General features: G+C 40.1%; 1 protein-coding gene across 2 annotated transcripts in view; it reads right to left on the bottom strand.

The window, feature by feature from the left end:
- Nucleotides 1-4,177: 4,177 nt before the first annotated feature.
- Nucleotides 4,178-19,122, bottom strand: part of iqca1 (IQ motif containing with AAA domain 1) — a 33,333-nt gene continuing 18,388 nt past the window's right edge. Inside the window, exons 13-20 of one of the 2 annotated variants that reach the window (XM_034045629.3) lie at nucleotides 17,049-17,116; nucleotides 15,918-16,000; nucleotides 15,050-15,157; nucleotides 13,552-13,751; nucleotides 11,439-11,525; nucleotides 8,394-8,571; nucleotides 7,471-7,709; nucleotides 4,178-6,361 (exon numbers count right to left, since the gene is read on the bottom strand). In XM_034045629.3, the coding sequence (XP_033901520.2) occupies nucleotides 6,212-6,361; nucleotides 7,471-7,709; nucleotides 8,394-8,571; nucleotides 11,439-11,525; nucleotides 13,552-13,751; nucleotides 15,050-15,157; nucleotides 15,918-16,000; nucleotides 17,049-17,116 (1,113 nt within the window). In that variant the 3' untranslated portion in view covers nucleotides 4,178-6,211. Of the gene's footprint in view, nucleotides 6,362-7,470; nucleotides 7,710-8,393; nucleotides 8,572-11,438; nucleotides 11,526-13,551; nucleotides 13,752-15,049; nucleotides 15,158-15,917; nucleotides 16,001-17,048; nucleotides 17,120-19,122 lie in introns of both variants that reach the window. The other variant, XM_034045628.3, reaches the window with a different exon arrangement.

The following is a 19,122-nucleotide window of genomic DNA, read 5'->3' as shown; positions in this document are numbered from 1 at the left end:
TGCAGCGGTCGAGAACCACACCGTCTATTAAGGCCCACACAAGAACCAAAAATTGGTTTTGTCACATACATACACGCACCATTTTCAAAATCCTAATACTGTTTTAAAAACAAATAATAAAAGTGCTGAAAGTAATTCCTATACTGTAGTGTTGACCGTAAAGAGCATATTATCGTTTGCCTGGTAATTAATAGCTAACGCTGGTGTGGCTCAATTATATTTTACAACACTGCCTTCAGTTCATCAGCTCATGCTAGCTGCTGCCTGCTCTAGCGAGTGAAGAAAGGGAATGCTCAGAGGAAGCTATGCGGGTAATGGCTGCAGCTTCTGGTTTGTGGAACAATAAAAACACACACTGTCAAGTTAATGCTAGCCCTGCCCTGCCGGAGTGGTTTGAAATAGCCCTTGATTTATCTGTTCACCGCTGGAGCATTTGACCTTCACTAGTCAGCCATCAATCAGGGCCGACCTAGGTGTAATTGTGGCGGAGCACACCTGCTCTTTAATGAGACCCTCACCTGGTTCATCTCAACACCCCTCTACTGGGACTGGGAGAGGAGAATCCTTCTTTCTTTCTGTTTTTGTGTTCTCAAAGTATCTGAAACAGAACCTAATATAAATGACTGACACCATGCAGATGCTGCCATTGTTGAAATTACAGCCCCCCCCTCTCCCCCCAATTTGCCTGATTCCAGGAGGTGTACGCCACACCTGTTTACATTCATCTTCCTGCCGTTTCAGAGCAAAGCTGTGCTGAGTGTTTGGAATGGGGGTGGCCCCAGAGTTCCACAGACTGGCAGACTGTAGGTGGTAAACACAGCCTCCAATTCGAACGGTTAAACAAATAAACTGTGGAGATCCAACTTCTGGGTTCCAATACCAATTACGGGCAAAGAGAGGAAAGTTATTTTGTAACTTGAGCTGATTTGAACCCGATCCTCCAGAAATGAAAACCACGAGAGCCTAGCAAATTACCCTGCTGTGCCACAAAAATCATGTACTGACAACATGAAAAGTCCCAATTCTCTGCTGACCTCTAAATCCCCATCTCCTCTTTCTTTTCTTTTTATAGCCCTTGTATTCAAAAATTGTAATGAGAAGCAGCTCAGCTGGTTTTGATGCTCAATTTAGACCAGCATTAATGGAAATGAATTATGCGGAGACAGTATGGAAATTGCAGATTGCCACTCTGTACAGTGCTGAGTTCCGCCTGAACCCAAGAGTATAACAAGTGTTCTTGAGGCAGGCTGTGTATCTGGAGGCTAGATATTCACAGCCATGTTGAAATAAAACTGGCACAGAGACCAGCGTTTGCCACCAGGTCCCACTGTTCCACACAGAGAAGAGAAGGGCAGCACAAGCTGCAGAAGCAGAACTGAAAGGGTATAGAGGTATAAAATCTGTGTGAATTAAAGCATTTTGTACTGAAAAGATAGGAGGGTGTGCAAATTTACGTATAAGACCACACTGGCTAAAGACAACATGTAAAAAAACAATACAAAAATACAAAAGGGGGTGGGGGGCTTACTCTATTTACATATTCTAAATAACCAAGCAATAATCACAGGTACAAATACAGAAGCTTCCTTATAACTTTACTGTTTTCAAACTGTGCTGGTCCTAGTGGGACTGGGTTAGATTCCTAGATGTAATTTATTTTCTGTTTATTCACCTTATAGTAATGAAAAATCAGGCTCTTCCATGAAAGTGAGACGGCACAGTAGGCTAATTCACTAGCATGAAATGCTGTTCTCCTCGGAGTACTGGGGTCAAATCCAGTTGATCCCTTTCTTTATTTTCAATAAAATTAATTTGCCTTATACTCAGTGTGAAACACAGCTTTCCTGCAAGAGCTGATGGTGAAGTGGGCTAATCCCTCAGCCTTCTCTCCCTGAAGACTGTGGTTTGAATCCCGTTCTTGGAGGCGTTTCCACAGATGGAGAAGAAGATATTCCTTGCAGGAGGAGGTAGGAGAGGATAGAAAGGGGAGGGTCTGGCTCCCCTGGCAGGGAGGGGAGTGGAAGGTGGGGTTGTTGCTGAAGAAAACAAACACTGTTTTTTTTTTTTAAAAAAAAGATTCTTATTGTGTGCATCCAATAATAGAATGAATACTGAAAAAGTATAGACATAAAAAAAAAAAAAAAAATTTGTCTTCTTCAGCAACAAGCTCACCTTCCACTCTCCTCCCTGCTGGATGGCAAACACTATTTTTCTATCCTCTCTTCTTCCCCCTCCATCTACAGGGAAGGTATTCTCCTCCTCCTCATCCATCTGTGGAAACACAAATAACATCATTTTACAACCAACATTGTTACTTACCTCAGGAACTCACCTCCAAGAACTGGATTCAAACCGACATCTTCAGGGAAATAAGGCCATAGGGTTAGCCCACTGCACCACCAGCTCCTGCAGGAAAGCTGTGTTCCATACCAACTTTAAGGTAAATTAACCAATTCTTCAAAAATAAAGGAAGGGATCAGCTGGATTCAAAACCAGTACTCCAAGGAGAACAACACTGCATGCTAGTGAATTAGCCTGCTTTTTCATTGTCTACAAGGTAAGTTAACAGCCTTTGAAAATAAAGGAAGGAACTCCAGGATTTGAACCCAGTCCCCTACGGCACAGCATGCTAGTGCTACAGGGATACAGTCTGATTACACCCAGAAGGAAAAAGCTCTCGGCGTGACTAGAGCTGCGCTTCGTCACTGCTGCCTCCGAGACAGGCAGCCACTTGGTTGCTATTCAGATGTCGATGGCTGTGAAGAGTTTGTTAAATACTGAAATTTGTCAGATTAATCACAGCTGTAATTTGAAGTGATGTATTAGCAAGTCAGGCTAATTAACCTCAATTAGCAAATGATAGTGAATTGCTTAAAATCCAGCTTATTAGCATAGCATTAATTGCTTTGTTTTATAATACCCAGCTGGCTAATTGTTCTTTTTTTTCAATAATTATTTTTAAATTAAAGCAACCACATTCCCATTTCTTTGCCACATTGTAATCATGTATAGGCTTCACTGTAGTGACCCCTTTTCTTATCTCTTCAGGGCTTTTTGCATTGCTGTAGACATTGATTGTGTTGAGCACAATGCTAAATCAATGCAACTCAATGAAATCCAAAGCAAAACATTGGCCTGCATTTGACGGTATCCCAGATCAACTCTATCTATGCGTTTTATGTGAAGAACACACTTGACATATTATTATTTAATAATATGATATGCATTTTTTTAAAACAGACACTTTTATTTGAAATCTACAACTGAAATATTTTCTTACCTTGCAGCTTTTCATTCCAAACTACTACGATTGTGTGTTTGTATTTGACCAGAATGATTCTTCATTGCAATTCAGGCATGGGATCCCAGTTTGGAATGAATAGCGACGCATGTACAGTATATGTGAGTGTGTGTGTGTGAGTATGCTTGTATGTAGCTGTACACACACTGTTAAAAGTGATTGCCTAATCTTCACAGGAGGGTTTAAATCTATTGTTTGCACAGCTCACTTGTGAGACGTGAAGTTCACATTTGGCCCAGGATTCTGTTCCAGACACGTATCAATCTCTCAGCTAATGCGAGTAACCTTTACAGGGCAGGACACTGAGCAGAGAGGGAGACTGCTGACATGTGATACCTACTCATGATAATCTGAGAGACACTTTCTCTGTTGTGAGGAAAGCAGTGACAGAGAGCAGGCTGTCTGAGAGCACTCACTCACAATGACAGCAACGTGGTCATGTGTTTCTAGAAGGGGCTTTTTTTTTTAATTGTAATTTAGGTGGCTTTTACAATCAAGCTCTGTTCAGTTTAAGCAGATGCAAATTAATTTAAAAAAAAAAAAAAATCATTAACATTTTTGGTAAATAATTCAAATGTTCATTTGGCTTTCCTATAAACGGTGGTTTACAGCCATAATGTCTAAAATAACACAGCCAAAAAACACAGCCCAATCTTAATATAATAACCCCTAAGCTGAAAAAACTAACTTCAAATTGGATTCATTTTAGGGGATGTTAAGCTCTCAATTTCAGTCACTTCTGTGTTTCATTGTCTGAGGGTTGAGGTTTTTATTTTACTTTTCTTGTTCTTATTGTAGAGAGTGGCATTTTGTGTGTAGAACTGAGGTTACATGGTACTGGTGCCATGAATACTCTGATACAATAGGAGCCTGAAAGACAGAAAAAAAATCCATTTATTCTGACAGGGACCTAAGGACCGACGTAACAAAACCAAACAATTATCTGTGGAGAATATATAGCTAATTCTACTTTACATGACTGTTGGATTCTTAATACCATGCTGCCATTCACCTCCATTGAGATTTCAGACTCAGTGCAGAAGAAGCTTAGTATACATAAAGTTTAATAACATATACATACAGACTAATAGTATTTTGCTATTTTAAAGGGTGTTTTTTTTCAAATAATAAAATGTCATATAGAATAAGGCTTTCTCATTTTCTCATTGAAGATCATTTGTGGAACATGCAGGAGACCTAGTTTTCATGCAAATAAATATGAGGGCATATTTAAAACTAAATAGAAAGTCTTCAGCAGTACTTAAGCTAAGCATCAATGGAGTACAGTTGTGCATGTGACTTGTATAAAACCATGCAGCGCTTAGTAGCCAAGACAGGGGTGTATATGGCTTTTGAACTGGGGTTTGGAAAGAGGCAATAGGCAAGAGAAAGCTTGGGAGCGCACACATTGTAGGGTATTTTTACTTTATTGCAGACTTCTAGGAAAAGTGGGAAGTGGGTCAGCCGCTTGGCAGAGCAACCCTGCCCTGTAAACACAAACTGGAAAAATCAATTCCGATACTGAGCCAAGGTGGATTAGAGTAGCCTGGGGCTATAATTAGAAGCAACAATGACAATTACACAGGCTAATTAGTAGCTTTCTGGCACAGAAATTAAAGGAATGTTTGCCGGGAGACTGAAGCAAGCCATGATTGTATTCTTCTGTTTATACATTCTTAGAACATTATTTTTTGTTATTTAATGCTTTCCTGCTGTTCTTATTACCAAGCTCAGACTTCTGCCATCCTTTAGGGGATGAAAGCAGGAGAGGACTGGGATACCAACAATGACGATAGCCCCGGAAGACATCCCCTAGCCTGAGGTTCTTCTTGAAAAGGCATTCTTCTGCATGACTTAGAATTCAATCATTAATTGTATACTTCAATTACTGTGCACTGTTAACTTGTCCAGGTTTATTTTATTAAAGCTATTTAAAGAGTATGGTGGAAGTTCTTCTGAAATTCAAACCTTTGTTGTTTTAAGACATTTTTTAAACATCTATTTGTAATGAACAGATTTCCCCAGAACAACAAATTAAATCACAGCTATATACCACATTTGTATAAGGGAGGAAAAACATTATTATTAACATTATTATTATTATTATTATTATTATTATTATTATTATTATTATTATTATTATTGTGATGTTCTCATTAAGATAATATTCGAGGTATGCAACATTTTTTAAATCTTTAAAAGGGATTCATTTATTTACAAAGTATACAAACTGCTGCAAAGCTTGATTTCATTGTGGCCACTGCTTTCCAAGTAATTGCTTGAGCATTTTTGCATGAACACAGTAATTAGTTTCACATTTTAACAGAATCTACAGTAAACACAACATTTCTTACACACGATTTTAAAGGCGCTGGCCTGGATTCTCCCCCTCCCCTTATTAGATACCTTCAGTTCAATGAAGTATCCCAGACATGTAATGAAATAATACAATTTTAAAAGTAAAAATAATAAAGAGGTGCAATTTCAGAAAGGGTGATTATACAGCAGAATCATTTTTTGACCTTCGTGAATTAAACCAGTCATGACTCATCATTAAAGCAGGGTTTGAAAAATAATGAGGGGAACACAGTTAAGAAAGCAGCCATGAAAAGGGCAGAAAAGCTATTGAATTTTCAAAAAGAAAGTTAATAAAAGCCTTTTTGATAAGAATAGGTGTAGAGAAATTGCTTTCCTAAAATGTTGAAAAAATATATTTTTTACCGTAACATTCTTCGTCTCCTACCTAAAACAGGAACCCAAATAGGACTCTGGAATTTGGCTATTTTAAGATCAAATAGTATCTGGAATGGAGAAAGGAGGCTGCACACAGTGTTCTGTGAGTAAAGAGGAGGCAGATGGCCCTAGAGGGAAGGATAAATTCTGCCATGGCTCGACAGGACCACCTCCTGTCTATTTCTTCTTTTTCTTCTTCTTTTTCTTTCCTTTTTTCCCAGCTTTCTTCCCCTTGCTTTTCCCTGCTTTGCCTGACTCCCCGTCCTCCTCGCTGGCTTTCGCTGCCTTTGCTCTCTTCTTACCCAGTGGGGTTTTGGCATACCAGGTCTGGAATCAGATTACAACAGCAAGGTTTATGTGAAGCCTGGGTGTACTGCATGAAGTCAGCTGTACAAGCCAGGGACCAGACAGCTGGTTCCACACCCTCATTCACAAGCGCCCAGGAAGAAGCTCAAGAGAAGGTCAGAGGCTCTTCTCTATGTATTGCTTCCTTAGCTTTAGAGATAATATAAGAAACTTAACTCTCAAGAAAGACTTCCAGTATAAAACAGGAGTCATTACTTTTGAAATTTCTTTTAGCAATTTCAAAATCTCAGCACTGCGGAGTGTTAATAGTTAAGGATAGTTCTGCGGCTAACGTTGGAACCAGAGTCTTGTTAAACCGCACCTTGCTCTGCCCAGCACCTGCCTGTTGTTTTGAAAACTGTAGCTCATACATAGCAAATTACTGACCCTCTTTATAACTGACATAAACAAAACTAATTCTCACGGTTTCATTAATTATCACAAGATCTCAGAGGAGCAAGGGAGCTGCCTATTTCTCCAAGTCGCACCATTTGTCTTCTCAAGCAAGAACAGCTGTTGGGGTGTTGAGTTTAACATTCGGTATTGTAGTGCACCATCTAGTGGTGTACTTGAAGATTAACACTAGTGATAAGAAAAACTGATCCATGAAACCAGAGAGAGGCCGGTTATTAAATATATTATTTGTGAACCAAATTTAAAACTTTCAGTTGGTTTGTACTACCATAACATAACCCAGGTAGACCTCTATTAACCTGTACACAATGAGAAGAGTGGTTCTTCTCTTTGAATAGTTTGTGTGTTCAAAATGAACACATGCACACACACCGGATAAACAAACTTAAAACTTTTCAATAATGAATCGAATCGGGCCATTTTCTCTAGTGCAATCTGTGTGTTTGAACCCCAGTCTGTAATTAAAAATAATATTAATGAAACAACAACTTGAGACTGCTTAAGAAATTAATACAATGTGTTTGGTTCTAGTTTGGCAAAACTAGCAGCTGTTAATAACAGCCATGCCCTGAAAATGTATTCCCATGAGGCAAAATAACTGAAACAGACTACCTCACACGCACGAGCTCTAGCACGACGCAGTGTTTCTGTCGGGGGTGGGGGTGGACGGGACGCACCTTGAAGGCTTCCTCCTCCTCTTTGTAGATGGGGTCTTGTCTGGCTAGGGGGCTGATGAACTCCACGGCGGTCAGCGGCTTCTTGTCCTGCAGCTGGACGCGCCGGTCAGTCAGCACGGCCTGGACGGCCCGCATCATGTGTCCCTGCGTGTAGCCATCCGTGATCTTAGCCAGGGAGCTGAGGTCCAAGGCGTTGGTGACCAGGCCTCTGTTCTGCAGGATCACATGACTCCACAGCACTGCGCACACACAAAACAAACAGGTCTCACCACTCCTAATACACTGACATACTGCACGAGGCCTGGGTGTCTTGTTTTACTTGTTTGCCTCCTGGAAAACAAGGCTCAGTGGAGCATTTCCATACCGATGCTGGTAAACCAATGAAAGCTACCATTAAGCTATCTCACAAATGACCAGCAGAGGGACACCTTTACCTCTTAAAACAAATCTGGATCATTTCTGGATCAGTTTTGCCTCCGTAATCATCTGGCCCACCTTACTCAATAATAGTATAAAGTGACCCCAACATTTACACCAGTTCTACGTGAATGTGCATCGCTAAATAAGCACTGACTGACTGCCTGCCTGGCTGGCTGTCTCACCTCAATGTTTGAGGGGTTTGAAGGAGAAGCACACAGGTAGGGCCCTGTGTGAAAATACTTTCTCTTCGGAAGAATAATTGATATCTGCTAGATTAGATACATTTGCATCTTCAATTTTAAGTGTATACAGTTGCCATTATTAAAAGTTAACCAGGGGAATGGGAAGACAATATTGTTTTTGTTGTTGTTTGTTTTTTTATTTCTCGTTCTTGAGTGAATGTACAGTATCCAGAAGCCGTGGGAGTATGTAAAGATATGCAATGTGTGATCTTGGAAGCAGCGATAGAGTGTGTGCCGCAGTGGGAGCCTGTCTCCACTCACCCAGCCTGGAAGAGTAGTCAGGTCTGGGGATCAGGAGGATTTTCTTGTAAACTTTACAGAAAGGTTTCAGGTCTGCGTCGAATGGCCGTCGCGTGGTGCCCACAATGAGAACGCGATCCTCAGCTTTGATGGACTTCAAGAGTTTCGGAAGGTCTTTCTTTAAACGCTTTGGTTCCATCTACATGCACGGAGACAAAGATGATAAGACAACAGGCACAGAGAGACGTCTTTACTCTTAAAACTGATTGCACTGTAATACTTCAATAGGAAAGTCAGCAAGAAAACAAAATGGCCGGTTTCTAAAATTATTATTATTCCCATTACTTCAAACCCGTCACATAGAAAAACATTCAATAACAAAAGTGGAAGAAAAAAAAATACCAAAACCTTCCTGGGCAATATTGAACATCAATGGTTAAAAAAAAAAAAAAAAAGTTTTTTATTTATTTATTTTTATTTTCTTTCTCCTTGCTTTAGCTACATTCAATGGGACAAACTCATGGCATATATTTCCTGTTGTTCTAGTTGATTACCATTAGAGGGCGATCATATACAATGGTCTGCATATCGTAGACCTGCTGTAATAAAGCAGTCCTTTCAGTTCATTCTCCCTGACTGGTATAAAACTTGCTGATATGGACCTGACGTCTGTCTAATCATTTTAAGGAACCTGTTGAAATATGTGAAGTATTCTAGTTATTTATCCCATAATTATATTAACTTGTTATGAGTGAAATAAGAACATAAAAACATAATAACATAAGAAAATGTACGAATGGGAGGTCGTTCGGCACATCCAAGTTTGTCCTTGTAGTTGATTGATCTCAGAACTTTTTCAAGAACATGACTAGGTAGCTCATTCCATATCCTCACCACTCTCTGTGTGAAGAAGCGTCTCCTTCCCCCTGTCATAAGTCTACAACACATTTTAATGAACCAATTCAAAATGAGTGAGAAGTGAAATACAACATGTACTTGATGATGCAGTTTGATCAGTATAAATGATCATATTTATCCTATTATTTAGCTTAAAACAGTCTGATGGGTAATTGCTCACTTCCCTACTTAGGATCACAGCATACATTTTTCTTGTAAAAAAAACAAACATGAGTGCTTAATGACTGAATCAACAAGCAGACATTATTTAGCTGTGAAGTGGGTGTCAGCTGACAGTGTGCAGGAGAAGTAAGGGAGGGGGAGAGGGAGACTGGTCCAGCATGCTCCATCTGGATCTATAAATGCTGAAAAAAAAATCAGAACATAAAAGAACAAAAAGGAAGATTGCCTCCTGGTAAAGCATCAATTAGATGCACTGCACACAACTCTCACTGTATACATATTTTGGGCTACTGTTGTGGTTTGTTCTTAATTACTGAATAATTAAGACCCCCCCCCCCCACCCCCAACACAAAAGAGACCAAAAGAATTTCCTGTATGGGTACCATGTAGAAAGAGTGTGGTTATCCACACTGCTTGAGTTCCCACTGTTACTTTCAGCTCAAATGAGTCCCTGAACTTTTGAAGAGCATTGAAACTTGCAAAAAAAAAAAGTCAAAAGTCAAAGCAGATTGAAAACCAATTTGTGCAGCACTATGCTTTAAAAACTATTTATTAACTAGTTTTTAAAGCACTGAATGGACTATCTCCACAATATCTAAATGATATGCTAATTCCTTATCAGCCTGAACGCACTCTGAGATCTGCAAATGCTGGCCTTTTATGTATTCCGAGGGTGAATGGTAAAAGGATGGGAGAGGCTGCTTTCTGTTTTAATGCCCCCACACTCTGGAACTCCTTACCCCCTTTTATCAGAGATCCACCTTCAATTGCAATCTTCAAATCTCAATTAAAAACATACCTTTTTAATATAGCTTTTCCATTACATTTTTATGTTTTATTATGAATTTTATTGTTACTTCTGTTTTTTAATAACTGTACTCTTTATTATTGTATTTTTGTATTTTTTTTTCTTCTGTATGTAAAGCGCTTTGAATTGTATTGTACATGAATTGCGCTATATAAATAAAGGTTTATTATTATTATTATTATTATTATTATTATGCTAATCCACTTTCCTCTGCTGTAGTCGGTCTGAGAGAAACGTGACAGCTCCAAGTGTACTCCCTGTGCCTCACAGGTCAGTACCATTGAACAGAGGTGATGGAGGGTAATACAAAAACCACGAAGGAGGGAAGTGATCGCTTAGAAAAGCATAGGTAAGCACTGTAAAGCCCACAGACGCATGGTATAGTATATTAAAACTATGGTAAATGCATAGACTAACCATGCAAGAAAAACATAGGAAAACTGCAGAATGACCCTGCAAATCTACTGTGGTAAACATTCATAAGGGATAACCACCAAGGTTGAAGTGATGGATGTTACTTCTGTCTATTTTGCTTATACTACAATCAAACACTAGCAAGCATGCCAGAAACAAGAATGTTTAATCTGTTATAAATAATAAGGAAGTATGACCATAAGATGTTGCTAAAGTAATCTCCTCTTTAAAGCATTACTATTTACCTTGAATTCCAAAAGGCAACAACCCTCCCTTCTCTGTTCATTCTCCATTTGCTGGGCTGATTTGAAGAATGCTGAACCAGACAGTGCACATATGCTTGACAGATGTGTGCACGTGAGAGCCTGCAATCTTTTCAACTTTTCTGGAATATAAACACTACCTGAGAATGCACCCCCACACCCCCCAATCCCACTTTGCTGACGATATCATCTTGCTCGCCAATGGAAAAAATGCTAATGGAAAACTAAAAAATTTGATAAACAACAAATTAATTACAAAACCTTTAGAACTAAAGCCATGCTGTTTGTCATGAAGCACTGATTTATAACAAGAAAGAAGATTGTAAGAAGGCTTGTACAGTTTATCAGAGCTCATAAGCAGGGCTGGCATGATGTGCATGCTGATAAACTAATGAGTACAACCGGATCAGCTGGCTTTCTTACAGGCATTTCTGGAACACGAAGGCATTTGCAACAGCTCTGAAATGTCCATTAAGTTGATTCAGTAATAACTGCCCCTACCTCCTTCTCAGCTTTTGGCACTTTCTTGTAGAAGGTTTTCTCAGCGTCTCCGATCCACACCACCGAGGGCTGTAACTGGCGAGCCACCTGAAATCATAACGGTGGAGAAGCTTATGCAATAAATAGCTAAACCCATTAAAAGAAAAAGAAAAATCAACCAGTACCAGCAACACACTTCTAGAACTCTGTGAAAAACAGACCACTGTGCAACAATGTACAGTACAGGCAAACCTATTTAACATCACTGCGAAATCACGACAGTAATAAAACTAATTTTTGCAGATGCTGGTTTCCCCTGATAAGCACTACTCTTATTACCTTAGAGAGTTCAACATTAGTGCTTAGCTGGGTTTGGGTAACTAGCTGACTGTATTACAAAATGTTACTGCTGTGTTTGGGAGAGCAGTCATTTAGGCAGAGACGTGAAGGTCTGGAACAACTGTGCTCCTTTATATAAATATTAGCAAACTGACCATAACAGATTGTGGATGGCTACTGTATAATCCCAAGAGGATGCAGAGCTCACTTAATTTCAACACCCTTTGATCCGTGCAGGAATGTGTAGCACACTCCTTTATAAGCAGTCCTCATTTTAATACATTGGGAGTTTGATCCGTGCAGGAATGTGTAGCACACTCCTTTATAAGCAGTCCTCATTTTAATACATTGGGAGTTTGATCCATGCAGGAATGTGTAGCACACTCCTTTATAAGCACTCATCATTTTAATACATTGGGACTTGATGAAAGAGTTGGTTATCTAGGAGGTTGGGTTTGCTAGCAACAATTAATTATAAATGATGTTTATTTTTCAGGTCAGCTTCAAAGGTGGGTGCTGCTACAATACAACGCTGCTCTCTCTCCTCTCCTGTGCTCTCCCTCCCTTCGGATCAGGCATGGCAGTGATGAATGCCCTGCTGATGGATGAAATGTGAGACTTCCACTGGTGATGATTTATGTGGACAGCTAAATCTTAATCTCCCTTACCCTCCCTACCTGAAACAACAAAACATGTAGGGAATTCATTAGAACGCCTCTTACAAATTGTTATTGCACAGCCATTTGGGAACTCAGGGATACTAATGTGAGGATCTAATATCACGCGATGACAGTCGAAGTTAGCCTTAGTTTTTTTTTTTTTTTTTTAAACCTTCCCTCACTCCTACTGCAATGTTCTTGCTTCTCCATAAAAATGTGGCTGTTACTTTCATTGATACTTATAAAATCATAAAAGCAGCCCAGCCGATTTATCATAAGCGTGCTGGTTAAGTAAGTTTGTTGCCCTGCCACAACCTCTTGCTTTTGGTTGAAAGAATATGCTGCACAGCTCATTACCAGCTGTGGGACTGTTCTGGGGAAATTTTGTGGATTCCCAGCGCACATGTTTCTATAGTTTAAATGCCTAATGGGATAATAAAAAAGATTTGTCAAGGTAATGCTTGATCATTTAGAATTCTGAGTAAAATGTATATACCAATATATATAAAACGCATTTGGTCATGTGGGTGTTGTGTCAATATTTTAAGTTCTTAATGTTTGGAACCAGTATCGTGTTAATAAAATCAACCAATGTTTATTTACTGACCCACGCTATTATAATGAAACTCATGTTGATAGCAGCTGCATAAACCAAACTTCAATATCAACTTTTAATGATATGTATGTAAAACATTTACAGTGGTGTCTATTTTCTATTCAAAGGGTTATTACTTATATATATATATGCATGTGTATATGTATATGTACAGTACATGTATATGTATATGTATATAATTATTATTAAATAATCATTTAGCAGATGCTTTTATCCAAAGCGACTTACAGAGACTTGGGGGTGAACTATGCATCACAACTGCTGCTGCACAGTCACTTACAATAGGACCTTGGTTTTATGTCTCCTCTGAAGGACGGAGCACAAGGAGGTTAAGTGACTTGCTCAGGGTCACACACAGTGAGTCAATGGCTGAGCGGGGATTAGAACCAGGGATCTCCTAGTAAGAAGTCCCTTTCTTTAACCACGGGACCACCAAGCCTCCTTATATGTACATAAATATCGGTCCTGTCCCAGACAGAAAGAGAAAGCTGCTTCAAGAACACCGACCCTGAATAATGACCTTAAACACCATGTGAAGCATCATCTGCAGGCCGCTCTTGCCAGGGTATTTCCCAGCAATGTTGGCCGAGGACAGGTTGAAGAGGTTGGCTCCAGTTTCTGTACAGAGGGCGTGGACCAGCATCTTCTTCCCCACCCCAGCCGGGCCAGCAAGCAGCAGTGTCTTCATCAAAGGGGCTTTCTCGTGGACTGCCTGGGACCCTTTACAGAAAAAAAATATTCGAAATACAAGCGAGGCAGAGCCGCCAGTGTGCACTGGAACACAACCTACCGATACACCTTCTTGACATCACAGGGACATCAGCATGCCATCAGCATGCCAACTATGTTAAATAGCACATAACAAAACACTGATAGTGGGTTGATTCAAAAGACAGTCAAAAGTAGTATTAAGGACTGCTCACTAGCAACTTGTACCTGCAGCCCTACAAGCTTGGATGCAGGTCTTGACATGTTTAAGAAACCTTAGAGAGACCTCTTAGGAACACATCATCTGTATGGAGAACTGTCTGGGGACTCTCAGAATGGTGCTGGGCCGCACTGTGCTGCTGGAGGTTCTGTCCAGGAACTACTTGCCAAAATTCTAGCCTGGCTAATCTAAACCCTGCACTGACCTATTTTCAGTTCTCAGACAAATCTGCAATTCCTTTAAAATCCTGTGAAAACAACCGTGGTATCTCCAAAAACAAGATATGCACAGTGTTAATGTAGATCTCGTACTGCATCTGTAAAATAATGTATGTAAATTTGATATGCTGTATGCCTAAAGCAACACGGGGGTCAGTCTATAATTTCCTGCAAGGTGCCCCCCATATATAGTACAAGGTTTCTTACAGACTGCACAACAGCACATACAGAAGGCAATGTGACCTACAGGGGCTGGAAGAGCCGGGGAGGTTTCAGAATGGATTGGAATCTGCTTGTAAATACAGGAAAAGGAAATGAGAAGTTAGGGGACTGGTCGGGTCATAGACTGGACTGCAATATGGAGGCTGTGAAGCTGGATCTGCATGTCACTTTTTGCACTGTAGACAAAACTTAGTAAATAGCCCAATGTCCATTATCATTACTAGTTTTTGCTTTTTACAAAGTAGCTCCCTTGCACATGGCCACGGATCAGCACCGTCTAAAAATACAACTTGAACTTGCTAGTGAATGGTTTTCAGGTCATGGCCCACCTGACATGAAGAGAGTTCAGCAGCCAAGTCTTTCAATCCAGGGATCAAATTTTAATACCGGTGATAATCTCTTTGAACAGGGGATGAAATTCAAAACACAAAATGATACTGGGATACGGACACCCAACACCGCCTTTCATTCTGCATGTGACCCTGACGGTTTTTTTTTTCCGGGCCCCCTGTTTGAAAACCCTTGGTTCAAGCACAGTTCAAGCATGGTGCCCTTTGAAAGTTCTTTCCTTTAAGAAATGATGCTGTAAGATACTGATGCATGACGTCTCCGTTTCATGTCATTATTTTTGTTTTCTTTCCGACACTTACCCAGGGGTAGGATTCCATACAGGGCCATCAACTGCTTGACGTCTGATAAGGATGGCATGGGTTCTATATCAGCCTGGCGGAGCGTGGTGCCCAGGTAACTGTACTCGCCTGTGGAAGGAGAACTATACTATCAGCACACTGAACATGAGAGCGCACCGCAGCAATCAGTGAGGTTTTCAGCAGTGCAGATGCATACACAACCTAGCGTGTGGTAAACCCAAACCCTTTTTCTAATGAATAGAAAAAAAAACATTTTGCATGTAATGTATGCTGGCTAAGCACCATGTAAATTAAATTAACTCGGAACACATGTAGCCTAATGAAACGTCAGAGGCTGCCAGCTCTGTAACTCTGCGTTGCCCACGTGGAACAAGTCAGATTGCATAAACTTCTCTTTAACTGGCTCGAGCCACAAGGTCCCGTTCACACCCCAGCGGCCCTGCAGCTTCCTTTATAACATTCCCTGTTATACTGTGGTATACTGGAGCTCAGTGTATGTACTGGTGACATCAATAAACGAGAATGCTCCCGTCAGTCTGTATTTGATATCGGAATGCGTTTGTGGCATTATGACCAGTACCTGATCTGGTAGTAACATACTGTATGTCCCCAGCCACTGCTGTAAACACACAACAAGAGCTATCAGTGAAAAAGAAGATCACCACACCTCCACTGGAAATCCGTTGCCAGAGATATGATTCCCAACAGGGGGAAATGAAATAGCTATTGCGTTTAACACACTGCACAAGTAAGCCAGTTTATCTTCTTAAAAAACAAACACCACAAAGTAAGATGCTGTTCTGGAACACTAACACAAAATAGCAGACTTCATTGGGTGAAAGAAAGAAAGAAATAAAGAAAGAATTACCAATGAAATCCGTCAGCTTTGTCCTGGAGGGCCTGATGAGCAAACCTTCCTGGACCAGCTCCTCGTACAGGGATTCAATGGTCCTGGAGCGAGATCACAGCACAGTGCATTAGTTAAAGGGGTCTTTGCATCAGCCACATGTTCATAATATTTCATTTCTAACATGTGTAAAAGAGCCTATCATGTGAGTTACTGTTCTGTGTTGCTGTATCTGCTTAGATAAATATACAACAGACTTACTAAATGTAATTTTTCAACCAGTGGGTCTGCTTCTGAAAAGACCCAGAGCTGGAAAAATTACCGCTAGGGGTGTGCATCTGTAATTTCTGTTCCTTCTGAAACTGTGGCTCTGCATGGTTCTGAGATTCTTGATTTACTCACTCACAGTTGCCACAGTTGTAGAGGAGGCAGAAAAGACAGCACATTTCTAAAACCACCTCACTTTCCAGAAGCGGTGATGTTTCAGTTTTCCCTTTACATTTCAATCATTTTTACAGCTGGACTTTGCTCATAACACATGCAATGTTGGCCAGTGAAAGGGATGTTCTCTGAAACTGTATACAACTTGCTCCCTGAGGTGATGAAAAGTCCCCTGTGGTCGATCTTACTCTCAGTGTCAATGTTCAGGAAACATACTGACAAAACATGCCAAAAAAACCAAACAATTTAAAAACATGCTTTGTTGAATCTCAGATCCACGGAAAAGTATCCATATGTGAGTAGAAAAAGTCTCCCATTAGTTTTGAGACCCAGAGCAGCTGTAAGAACCTGCCTCTGGGAGTTTCCTACAGTCATCTTCAGGAATGTTTCAGGTCAATGACTTGGAGTTTGTAAGGAAGTCACCCCAATGTTAATTATTAGTGGGGAAGATGGGGATCGAACCAGTGACCTTGTGGTTGCTAACCAGTTGTGTTCTCCATTCCTCAAAAAAGTATATTGTTTTCCTATAGGGGTCTATTTTAAACTCTCGTACCTCTTGTGCACTTCTATATTTACTATAAAGGTCTCAAATGTGTAGTTTCAAAAGAAAATGTATTGAAAACATGAGGTACATAATGCACAGGTGAGAACGTAATCTTCACTCTGAAAAGATGCATGTGGTACCTGACTAGTTACAATGCTTCTACATACCTGTCTGCGGTCAAGTCCTTCTCTTTCTTCTGCTTCTTTTTACCACCCTTCTTGCCTTTCTTCTTCTTCTTCTGAAACGACAACTGTGGTCAGCAATTCCCAGAAATAAACATGTCGGCTAGTGCCTTCTTCAGTGGGCTAGAGGCTTCCTCCTCCATAACTTCAAAAACACTCAATCGAAGACTATAAGGTACAACTTACAAAGACACTTAATGAAGTAATCAGCTAGTGCCTTACGCATGGTACACTGAGCTGAAACATTTGTCTACTTGACAAGTTTCTAATTGTTCTACCATAGACTTCTGATTCAGTGCTTTGATGTTATGGGTGATGAACAAGTCTATAACACAGTGTGGCACACAACACAAAAGCAATGCACAAAGCAGGTCTAGCCACCCACCATTATAGCAATAGAAGGAGCTTCCCCATGAGCAGGCCACCATACTAACCAGAAGGACAACAATGGGATAATATAGAGTAAAGGGAAGTGGTACTAAGACCATTAAATTAGACCACAAAGGTGGGAAAGGTGTTACCCCAAAAACTACACAGCGAGGCAGTAAGTCAAGCTGGCATCTGAACCCAGGATCTTCTGACCATATTCCATTTCTCTGGCTAGTAGACCTTGAATAAAACACTACTTTCTCAAGGTCTTGGTTAAAAGATCAGAAGTTGACACTTCTGGTTAATTCTAGATGATACGACAGCTTGAAACTACATTGGTTACACCCTTTGGTAAGGAGCCATGGCAAGACGCCAGTCCGGCAGCTGTATCTGTGGTTTGCAATCTTGAACTCTGGAAATCTTCAATCTGTTTGTGGACTGAATTTCCAATATATTATTTAAAATTTATCTTATTTGTTTGTTTTTGTTAATGTTACATACCCTAGTTCTGTGTTTATCTTAAGGGAGTAATAGTTATTGAAAGGCAATGTAGCCAACTGGCTTATGCATCACGCCTCACTAAATACTACAATAAAAAAACAACTTGATTTGTGTTTGTTTTTTTAATTAAAATAAACACATTGCAATAGATACAGGGGCAGAGGAGGGTAAGATTTTGTCACTGTATCAGTTTGGGACTCAATCAAACTCAACTGAAAATCTGAAACCTGCAATATCCTATTTTCTTCTCACATCAAAACTGAGAAACATCACACCGTGTACAGCACTTACATTTCAGGACATGTCCTGAAATCTAATCACCTGTGCTTTTCAAAAAGCAAAGATCATTTTTCCGAGGGGGGACTTGTCTCCACTACTCTGTCGCAATTCAAATCACCAGAACTTGGAAATGAAGGCAGTCGGGCCAGCTCTGGCAGTTCAGAATTTTAGTTTAGACAGCTGCTGTGCTGCATCCAGAACCCACTATATCACCCTGATACTGAGGTTTGGATCGGGGGCTGATGCTAAAGAGAGACGTTGATCAACATGTCATTAATGCAATCTGTTGGTTTGCTTAACCAACATGTGGTAAAATAAAAACAGGAGGGGAGTGCAACAAGGATGAGCACCCTCAGCACTTCATACCGAGTATTGGATTGTCATGACGTTGTATAACATGTGACAAAATGTCATATCTAATTCATTGTTACTGGCAACCCACTGCTTCACAACATATGAGGAGTGGGTTGGCATGCCAGTAGCTCTTTTCCCAATGATCTCAGTCAAGGGAACATAATATTTATGCTTCACAAATCCCATTTTCCAAAGCAACCTTCTTACAAAACAAAAAAAAAGGAAAGGAAAATGTGACTCTTAGGTAGCTGTGGGCTGTTACATGCTACCACTAACTAATAGCCAATATACACTGCCAGCATTTATAAGAATTGTAAGCAAATAAATATGAATTCTTGGAATTTGGCATGTTGCTTTTATAGGGCCAGTTTAAAAACAACAAAAAAACAAACAAAAAATGATTTATTACGTGGTTGCAAAAACTGACAGATTAAAAAATACATTTAAATTAGAAGGGTGTTTGCCTAACACTACAAATCACTGCGTTTACAAAGCACTTTGCTTAAAAGCCAGTGGGTGGGTTATTATATGGGGATGTTGGGTGAACCTTTTGCTC

Source organism: Acipenser ruthenus, chromosome 11 (assembly GCF_902713425.1).
Source record: "Acipenser ruthenus chromosome 11, fAciRut3.2 maternal haplotype, whole genome shotgun sequence".
NCBI classification, from domain to species: Eukaryota; Metazoa; Chordata; class Actinopteri; order Acipenseriformes; family Acipenseridae; genus Acipenser; species Acipenser ruthenus.
The sequence above is the reverse complement of the archived record's forward strand: the minus strand, read 5'-3'. Positions and strand labels throughout refer to the sequence as shown.